Source organism: Armigeres subalbatus, chromosome 1, assembly GCF_024139115.2.
Source record: "Armigeres subalbatus isolate Guangzhou_Male chromosome 1, GZ_Asu_2, whole genome shotgun sequence".
In the NCBI taxonomy this organism is placed as follows: Eukaryota; Metazoa; Arthropoda; class Insecta; order Diptera; family Culicidae; genus Armigeres; species Armigeres subalbatus.
Window position 1 is genome coordinate 245,590,862 of NC_085139.1, and position 10,454 is coordinate 245,601,315.

At 42.8% G+C, this 10,454-nt stretch overlaps 2 protein-coding genes and 1 pseudogene across 2 annotated transcripts; 2 read left to right on the forward strand and 1 right to left on the reverse strand.

The window, feature by feature from the left end:
* The first annotated feature begins 502 nt into the window (after nt 1-502).
* LOC134206308 (U3 small nucleolar RNA-associated protein 25 homolog) lies at nt 503-2,987 on the forward strand. The gene has a single exon (XM_062682010.1). It carries the CDS (start codon nt 611-613, stop codon nt 2,921-2,923), a length of 2,313 nt encoding a protein of 770 aa, XP_062537994.1. The 5' UTR covers nt 503-610; the 3' UTR covers nt 2,924-2,987.
* LOC134206309 (large ribosomal subunit protein mL40) lies at nt 2,970-3,794 on the reverse strand. Its single transcript, XM_062682011.1, has 2 exons — nt 3,642-3,794; nt 2,970-3,580 (listed from the first exon to the last, which is right to left on the reverse strand). Exons 1-2 carry the CDS (start codon nt 3,665-3,667, stop codon nt 3,010-3,012), a joined length of 597 nt encoding a protein of 198 aa, XP_062537995.1. The 5' UTR covers nt 3,668-3,794; the 3' UTR covers nt 2,970-3,009.
* Nucleotides 3,795-6,925: 3,131 nt separating this feature from the next.
* LOC134218793 (uncharacterized) lies at nt 6,926-9,876 on the forward strand (annotated as a pseudogene).
* Nucleotides 9,877-10,454: the final 578 nt, after the last annotated feature.

A 10,454-nucleotide genomic window follows, 5' to 3' on the forward strand; every position in this document is an offset into this window, starting at 1 on the left:
GCTGCCAAACGGCTTAAACTCACCAACGGTATAATCTTGCTCTTATTTCATTATTTGAAGCCTGAGATTAACTCTTAAAACTACTGCCAAGGCAAAGTCGTCCGGGCCACTTGTCGGCCCGCGCATCTAAGAATATTGATACAGCCGTTTCCTCCAATCATTTTGCAGAAATATTCAAATGATTGGCATGCCTAAAAAAAATATTCCCAAAGCGAGTAAAATTCACCCATTCAGAGTTCTGAATCATTCTCGTAAATGGGTTAAAAAAGTCCCATTTTTTGACACATATTGCGTTAACTCATTAAAGAGTAAACAATGTTTTACTCATTTTATGAGTAGATCCACTTATTCTTCGAAAAGAGTGAAATTTTACTCATTAATGAGTTTCTGAGATTGTCCGTGTACGGATGTTTGAGGTTGAGTGAATTAAACTCACTATTTGGGTAGTTTATTTCTTCCGTGCACCAATGACGTTTTTGCACGAAATGTGCGTTTGTTTACAATTTGCTGAGACAAAAAAAACAGTGTGCATATCAGTTTTCGCAAAAGTAGTGCGGTTTACCGTGGTTTTCATTCTGGTTTTTAGTTTAGCTACCTTTGCACCACAACGATGGCGAACAAGCCGCGCAAACAGCAGCACCAGAACCGCGGAAATAAAGGCCGCCGTGGACAACCGTTTTCTGCGGCTATGAAAAAACAACGCCGTCGGGAGCAGGCCCAAAGGGCACCGGTCTCACGCTTTAAGAAAAACCTGCGCCACATGGAACGCAGCAAAGAGGCGATGGAAGCGCTCAAGCGGCAACAGGAAGCAGAACGGAAGTACAAACAAAAGATGAACGCATCGGTGGACGAACGAGAACCGCTAGCGAGTGGGAGTGATGACGATGGAGAGGAACGGGAAGATGATTTCGAAACGCTGGTGAAGACGTTGGTCACCGGTAAAAAGGGAGCGGGCAAGCGAGAGGAGGCGATCGAGAGCGATGAAAGTGAGAGCGAAGATGAGCAGGATGATGAAGATGACGGTAGTTCAGTTGACGAAGAAGATAACGCGATGGTAGTCAATTCTGCGGAAAGTTCGGAGGAATCGGAACAAGAGGTTGATGAAGGTGGTTCTGGAAACGAATCAGAAGAAGAGGATGGCATCGAAGGGGATCCGTATATGGCTCACATAAGCCACAACATAAGTTCCCAGTTGTTGGAATCGATTTCCGCAAGCCCACCTGTAGTGCAGAAGGTTACAACAAAGTACAAAAAATTAGGGCAGTTGATGATCGAAATTCCCAAGGATCGAAGCAAAAACAATAATAAGACAACTCTGCTAGAGGATGAGGAGACTTACGCTTCAGAAGGTACCATCCCAAAGGCTTTGGATATAGATGGACTAGATCCTAAGAGTCTCTTTCTCAAAGAGAGAATCCAAAGACATTTGGGAGAACCAATGTTTACGGAATTGCAGGCCGAGTGTTTCTCAATTTTGAACAACTATCAGGATCTGTACTATTCGTCAAGAACTTTAAACAATGGGGATTCTCTCCGGTTCGTATACTGCCTGCATGCGTTGAATCATATCATTAAGTCCACGTCAAAGATTATGCATCATAATCTAAAATTGGCAGAGGCCGCCAACACTAAAAAGCAGAAGAAAAAATCGAAACCAGCAATTATTTCTGTCCCAGAATATCGCGATCAAGGACTAGTACGTCCGAAGGTTCTTATTGTGGCGCCCTTTCGAAGCTCTGCCATGAAGATCGTTGAAACGCTTAAGAAGCAATTTGCTGGCGATGATACCAAGGTCGTTACTAACTACAACCGCTTCCAAACTGAATACGGAGGAGATACGCTTTACTTCCCAAAGCATAACCCAAAGCCAGAGGATTACGAGCGGAACTTCTCCGGCAACACGGACGATAATTTCCGTATCGGTATCTCGTTCAGCAAAAGCTCCATGAAGCTTTACACTAAGTACTACAACTCGGACATGATTCTGGCTTCTCCGCTAGGTCTCCGAATGACTATCGGAGCCGAAGGCGAAGCTCAGCGCGATTACGATTTTTTATCGTCCATCGAAATGCTTATCATGGACCAGGCGGAAATCTGTCTGGCTCAAAACTGGGATCACGTTATTCATCTGATGGACCACCTTCATCTCCAGCCTCAAAGTACCGAACACACGGATTTCTCGCGGGTTCGCTACTGGTGTCTGAACGGTTGGTCTCGTTTCTACCGCCAAACGATTATTCTGGCCTCTCACGATCTTCCGGAATTTCGATCTATCTTCAACAATAAGTGCACGAACTACCGAGGTAAGATCAGGACCTCAAATCCCATCAAATCTGGTTCCATCCGGCACGTAGTTGTACCGGTCTCGCAAACTTTTCACCGTATCGAAGTGAGCTCCCTGGACCAATCGTTTGATTGCAAGTTCCAACATTTCACCTCGGTTCTGCTGCCCCAACTACGATCCATCACCATGGCTCGCTGCCTAATCTACATACCTTCCTATTTCGATTACGTCCGACTCCGGAATTATTTCAAAAAGGAAGAACTCAGTTTCGTTCAGATTTGCGAGTACTCCAAGGATGCCAAAATCGCGCGAGCACGGGACATGTTCTTCCACGGCAGCAGTCACTTTCTACTTTATTCGGAACGGTCACACTTCTTCCGACGACCCCGCATCAAAGGTATCCGCCACCTGGTATTCTATCAGCCTCCAACTTACCCACAGTTTTACGCCGAGATGATCAATCTGATGGCCAACGAGTACCAAAACCGCAAGGATGGCGTCGATGCCAGTGCCATGACCGTCACAGTGCTCTACACCAAGTACGACCTGCTACGATTGGCGGCCATCATAGGTTCGGAACAGGCTTCCAAAATTTCCGCCAGCCCGAAAGCGGCTCATACTTTTACAACGCAAAAATAAATTAAAGATGGTATTAGGTATGTGATAACAATAAAGTTAACTCAACTTTTGTGTTGCAACTGAATCTTGTTGCTGATGTTTGTTTCCTATTCGAACTTTTTCGACACATCCAGATATTCGCCGTCGGGCATATCGTAACCCTCGACCGGCGGAGTGACCACCGGGCCTACCGTCTTGAAGGGGACTAGCCCCTCGTCGACCTGCACTGCCTTCTGGTACAACTCCTCCGATTCTAGCCGCAACTCGTTAAGCGCTTTGGTCTGTGCCGCCAGCACCCGATCGATGAGCTGATAATCAGCCAGCTTCTGCTCCATCTTGTATTTGGCCCATTGCTTCTCCAGCAGGACCCGGCTCTCGAGCACCTCCGGACTTACCTTGACTCCGATTCGTTTGCGTTGCTTTTGCTCGTCAATCAGCTCCACTGGGACTTCCAGCTCTTCGACGGGTTTCAGCTGCCGGGAGTTCTTCTCCAACCGGCGAATTTGCTTCTCCAAACGTTTGCGCTTTCGTTCCTCTCTTTGTTTGAGGACTTGCGGATCAATTTTCTTCTTTTTCTTCAGTGGCTCCGCGCAGAGAATCGGCGTGAAACGGAAGTTGACCACTGGAGTGGTGTGGAACGAGCGCAAAGCAGAGATGGTTCTCGCATTCAGAGCGGATCTAGGAAAAGATAAAGGGGGTTTCAAATGCGTGCACTTTACATTTATTCTTCGTATTATACCTCAAGACTGCTTCAATAAACGACATTGTAGTTGAAGGTTTTATCTCAAATAAAAGGAAACTATTATTAAAATTTCATCGCTCTTTCATAATCAACTGCACATCAGGTCAGATTACCGAAACATTCGATCAAAACATCAAAATGTCAAACAATCGAGCAGATGCTCGAAAAAGGTACTGGCCGGTAGGACGACTCACGTGAAGAAAAGCTTTATATAAGAGCATCATTATCGGTAGCGAGCATTTTAATAATCAACCGCGCAGCGCTTTCATTTTAGTTTCGTCACTCATTTCCGTATCGGTCACTATTGCGCAGTTTCCGCCTTATTAGACCCCTGCGCGCAAATTATTTGCGTGAATATTTTCCCCGTGTCACACACACAAATTAATTAACTTTGTTTGCTGTTTGTTTGAGTAAACAAAAACACGTGTGTCCGATGAATAACAACAAAAAAAAAACAATTACGAAGATAGTTTGCGTGTATTGTTGTGCACGCTAAAAATTAAAAAGTTGCGCCAGAGTCTAAAAATTGATGCAACGAGCAATATTTTCGGCTCTCAATTTGGTTGCTGTATTCCGTACCGGTGACGTTTGACAGTTGACAGTTCATCAAATAGCAGCGCTCTTATCGCGCTACCAAATTTTACCATTTGTCAGTCGCGCTACTGCTATAGCAGTGCGTTTAGTAGCGACCGGTAAAGTGTCAAGTAATGATACTGCGCTGCCAAACGGCTTAGGTGTCCGCCAGAGTAAACGCGACGAGCGATGCGACGCGACGCGACTCACGTAAAAGAATAACAATCATTATCAACAGGCTGTCAAATTGCACTGTCGCGTCGCGTCGCATCGCACGTCGCGTTTACTCTGGCTTCACCCTTAAACTCATCACCGGTAAAGGTGGCCTCACACCTCGGGAATTTGGTCCACGGATTTTTTCCTCATGCATTTTGCATATGCGATGTTTAGGGATTTGGGCACGGAAAATCGAAATCCCGGCCCCATTTGAAGAGCACGGAGACCAAAATCCGGAGGAAAATTTTCCCGAGGTGTAAGGCAGCCTTAATCTTGCTCTTATTTACACCTCAGGAAAATTTTCTGCTGGATTTTGATGCCTGCACGGACAGATAAATCAACCCAAACTTTGAGTTCAATATACGCACTATTGAGAATATCGCAGAAAAAATTTACCCAAATTTGGGTAGTTTTCCCTTTCTTTCCCATGATTGCTATCAAAACTAGAGCAAGATGCAAACACCTCACCGAGGTTGCTCAGCCCAATAACCCAAATTTGAGTAAATTCAATATTCTCTATTTTGGGTTGATTAAGGTCCGCTTTGGATAAATTAAACTCAGCTTTGGGTAAATTGTTTACATGGGATTAAAGGCAAACTACCTAGTGCCAGAAAAGTCATTTTACTCAAATTTGGGTTATTGGCCCAAACCACGGTTTTGAGTGCAAACAACCCACTTTTAGGTAGTTTTGGTTTTCAGTGTGTAGGGTCGAACACGTGAGTTGAGCACAGGGATAAATTGGAAGAAAGAAAGATAGTAGGCGTTGGGAAGAGAGTCAGTTAGTTTCAGGCGTGACTACCGGCAAGTGACAATAAAATAAGTGTATCTTATTAAGTGTATCTTATTATACAGTTCCGAATATCTCAGCATTCAACAATTGGCGACGAGGATGGGATTCGAATCCACGCGTGCAAAGCGTTGATTAAAGTTGATTTATCGCACTATCGACCCCAGAAATCTACACTGCCAGAAAAAACATTTTGATTTTCATAAACGTTGCCTTATGAAACCTTATGAATTCATTTTATTTTTATTTCATAAGGTACCACTGAAATTCATCAGTCCGCCTTATGAAATTAGTAGCTTTTTCTTATGTAAAATAATCATAAGGTAATCTTATGAACAATCTTTGTTCATTTTAATGTTCATCCTGACAGTTGTCAAATATAAGTGTCTCGCATCCTCGCTCGCACCAGTCCGATTATTAATGCAAATGGATACTTTTCCGAAAAACTGAAATAACACCGTGAAACCGCTTCCAGCCATCCAAAACACTCTGGTCCACTTCAGAAGTTTCAGGGATCAACCTATGCTTCGTCAAAGAATACATCATGCGTGATGTGTTCCTGACCAGAACAATGTTTTCAAACGTCATCAGTAGTGTAAGTTTGCTTTGATAAAATCATGGCAATTCAAAATTGATTTTCCCCATTATTCCAGAAAAGCAAGATCATCTGCACAGGGGAATCACTACTCGGAGAAGTTCTTCAAATCGCAAAATGAAAGCGGCTTCCTTTACGTCGTGATTCCGGTTATCGAATCAACCACTGCATTCACCGAAAGCGAACTCAGGAACAAAACCATTACGTAGTTTCTGCGGTTACCTTTTCTCATGGTGCATACTCAAGTTTGTCCATATACGATCCAAGTCTCAAGACGGCCTACTACTTGACCACATTGAATATTCTGTGGAATGATATCTAGACCAATATTTGAGAAGGGCGTAACAGCCAAAATTTATTCCTTCGGATTCCTTATCTACATACATAGCTATATACATAGACAAAATACTGGAGAGATCAAATTTTTGGCTGTTACGCCCTTTTCAAATGTTGGTCTAGATATAGTTCTGTAACAAACTAGTCGAAAAAGCTAAGAATTATCTACTTCGGGCTGCTGACCCTCTAAATTGGGAAAAAGTGGTTTCTATCAGGTTTTAGAGAAATCTGCTGAGGCAGATTAAATAAAATCCAAAGCGATGATTAGGAAAGTGGTAAGATACTGTGAAGTGTTCAAGGCAAATAGCAAATTTTAACTTTCTAATTTCTAGGACCGGAAAATGATCAAATCGGAGAAGAAGATTATACCTGCAATGTATCATTCGGCACAGCGGATGCAGAAAACCTCAAGCAAAATACTTGTAGTCGTCAAACAAAGTGTCAACAAATAACAGCGACTGTAACTTGGACGTTAAAATCGGGAGGTCAAGAGAGAAACTTCAGTCAGTAGTTGAACATAATATTATAGTTAAGTGACTGTATATCTGAAAATCTGTGTCAACGTCTTTTCCTTATCCATTGCAGTAAGGTTACATGGAAAATCCAGAACTGCCGAGGTAACTTGACCTGACGCAGGTCGACACGGAACTGAGAATGTCGCCTGGAAGATGGTAACGTTCGTTAGCCATTATCCAGAGAAACTGTGCCAGGGGTGCCCATCAACAAAGGAAAACACTATTCAGTTGTTTGGCGTATCTGGAGGATCCCGAAAGGATGAATCAATTGCGGCAACAGATGTTTCACGCTGAGGAGATGATTCGAGGATATGCAATCGATTTCCATGTATGCACCCTGTGCAGTCCGGACGATACTGACAATAGTAAAATCTGGAAATTCTGCAACATATCCTGAGGCTGTATGTTCGATACGAGCACCCAATTGATTCACTTGATTACCGACCTGTGGCAGTTGGAGTTCTTCGACGACTGGGATATAGTGTTCAAGTTGTTGGACGAGGAATCTGCCCGCAAGGACAATCTCTTCATGATATATTCGGTGGTGCATGTGATCAATCAATATTTCGCCTTGTTGATGAAGGATCTGGAACAAAAATCCGCATCTCACTCGCGGCTACTGGGTTTGCTTAAGAGTTTCACGCAGGGATATCCTTCGTGCCTCCTGAAATGCGTTAACTATGAACACGCATATACGATTCTTCTTCAATCGGCGGATGCCTCGTTTCACGCCCAGTTTAAGAAGTATAGTATGAACATTGATCAGTACTACTGTGAACTGTTTGCGGTACTGGAAGATGTGGCCCATACTGGACGTAATTTCTACATGCTTCACAAAAATCTGGCCGTCATTCGTGGCTACTGGAACATCATTATGGACATCGAGCAAATATGGTCCGATTTGCTGCAGGAGTATGCTGACAAATTGTTGGAAACCAGGATGAAGATTAATAGCCGCAATATAGGTAAAAGCAACGAATTATCCGAGCAGTACGCTGAGTGCGTCACAAGGTTAACGGCTTTCCTGGAGCTGGACCACGATGTCAAGACACATCTACCCCACTTGAAGCACGTGTTATACACCGATTTCCGCCTGTTGGAAAAAATGCAACTGACCGGGGAGCAAATGAGCATCTTCTATCGGCTGTACAAGTGCCTCTTCCACGTCATAGTACAAGCTAGACAGGCTGAAACCGCCAAGGAGCATTCGCTGAAGGAGCCCATCACCCATTTGCAGCAAACCGGGAACAGCCTGAAGAAGCGCGTGATGGAACTGATACGCGTATTGATCAATCAGCTGCAAAAGTACGACGAATCGCTCGACACCAGCGTGCACATGTTCATCAGCCTGTGCGATATGTTGCTCGTGACGCAGAACGCTGTTGGCGATCTCGGCATTGCCGAACTGGAGGCCATCGTTTATCCCGTCCAACCGGCACTGCTGCAGAAGATGGCGAAATTTTTGCTGTACTATCTCTTCTCCAAGAAGGACGATTGGCACGACGCACCGGTCATAAAGCAGAAGCAGATGCTCATGAAGTATGTACGATCTGCACAAGTCGCTTCCCGGCATCACCGACACGCACTTTATAGTGGCCAACTTCGCCATCGACACAGTATTCGACAAACAACTGAGGGACCTGATGAAGGTGTTGCACCGGGCCGATCCATACCAGTTCTGTGAAGTTATTGCCCAGGCCGCATTCCAACTGCTGCAAGGTTACAAATCGGAATCCAATGTGAAGAATTTCTTCGCAAAATTCCAATCGTTTGCGCTGGGGAAATTGACCGCCGAGAACAAGGAGGACTATCACACGGTGATGGCCAAAGTGATGGAGAAAATTCTGAACAATTTGATGCACATCCTGTCCGATCCGGGACCATCAACCGCCGAGTCGAAGCGTATGTTCAAACTGATCGTACCACTTCTGCCGGAAGTCCCCATCGAGGATCGCCTGACGATGGAACATCTGCTTATGCGGCATCCGGAATACGACAAGTTGAGCGACTCAGACCGCAGAGCGGTTAATCGATTCGTCAAGCATTTGAATCCGCAGGATTAGGACAAACGTCTCGGCAAGGAAAAGAACGGATTGCTAAATCTACTGCTGCTGGACGTCAAATTGAATAAACGTTTTTTGGTGTCTAGTATGTACTGATAACCACCAAAGCGCGCATCAGAGCAGATACAGTTTAACTCGCACCAACAACAAAGCAGCCGTTTGATCCATTAACGAACCTGGAAATAAGTACCGATTGAAATCATCCGGATCTGGTTTAGATACTGTTGAGAATGTTGTTGAACAGTTGGGAATTGCGCAGTCTTAGATGGTAAGTTTTTTTTATCTTTATTTATGTGGTTTTTTAACATTAGATGGTAAGTGATATAGAGATTCGGATGCTAAGTTTAGATTAGACAATTCTTGCTTAAACCACCATTTCTGCTATAATGTTGTATTACATAGGCATGCATAATCTGGTTATTTATTATTATTTTTTTTCTAACTTGGAATCTATTTTTTTCATTTATTTTTAGTCGTCATAATAAAATAATTAAAAACAAAAATTATCATTTTCAGGATAACAGGAACCGTTGTGATGACCATGAAGCATTTACTGTTACTACGTAGCTGTTATTCCGCAATATTGTATAATGCACGAAGGGATTCCTGATTCAGTGAATAGTCAAAGTAAAAACGAAGCTATCTCTATTATGTAAGTACATAGTTCATTTCAGATACTGAATTTGAGAATAATCTTACATGCTTGCCATTAGACTACATGGCTTTAGGACATTTCCTTAAATGACGTTTGGTCGAAGGACATTTCATCGACAGGACGTTTAGACGACATTTCGTCAAAAGTTATTTGCAGCATAGATTTTCTTTTTTTTTCATGGGTACTAATTCTTTTACTTAAGTTTGATATAAAATTCTGTTCAAGTTGATTCGTCAACCGAAAACTTAATTTAATGTCGACGTAATGTTCTTTCAACTGAACGTCTTTGGACCAAATAGTATAGATTCGCTTAATACCACTATTTCATTATTTAGTATTCACCTCTTAGTAACTTTTCAGATACGTCCTTCGACACGAAGGCGGATTTCAGTGTCTCGTACTTGACTTGAAGCACCAAAAACTTGAAACTTTTTAATTTATTTAAATAAATACGACGACGACGACGATTTTAACTAACAACCGGGAAGCAACACATACTTGGAATCAGAATCACATCATTGCAATCGACTTAGGTATTCGGAGTTTCGGCGATTCACTTTCCGGAAGTGATAAAGTGACTCCTTCCGCCCAGTAACGAATTCTATGGCCGTTTTGCGCAAAAAATACAGTAAATGTAATCGATTCTATTAAAGTGATTCAAATAAAAATATGTATCCAATTCAAATCAATAATATAATATCTATATAATTTTTTTAATGATAAATTGCAAGAAAATAAGAATTAATATCATACCGCGATTAGATGTATTTCATTAGACTGCCTTATGAAATTTCATAAGGTTTCTTAATGGTATTCATACGTCATCATTGGGAGAAACATAAACATTCACTATGGCTCTAGTTCATCTGAAGTTCATCCTGCGTCATAAGGTTGCCTTATGATTTTCAAACCGATTCCTTGTGGCTAATTTTCATAAGGTAAAATAATGATCTTCGGAAGGTTTTTTTCGGCAGTGTATGACGCAACGGACGGTGTTCCACGCGGGTCACCACAAGGTACACACGGTAAACGGAATGAGCAGTTGACTTGCTATTCATGTGGTAAACAAG

Coding starts and splice junctions, on each gene's coding strand:
- LOC134206309 (XM_062682011.1), bottom strand. CDS start 3,667: ATGTCGTTTATTGAAGCAGTCTTGAG. Junction 3,581..3,641: donor TTTATTGAAGCAGTCTTGAG/GTATAATACGAA, acceptor ATCTTTTCCTAG/ATCCGCTCTGAATGCGAGAA.
- LOC134206308 (XM_062682010.1), top strand. CDS start 611: ATGGCGAACAAGCCGCGCAAACAGCAGCACCAGAACCGCGGAAATAAA.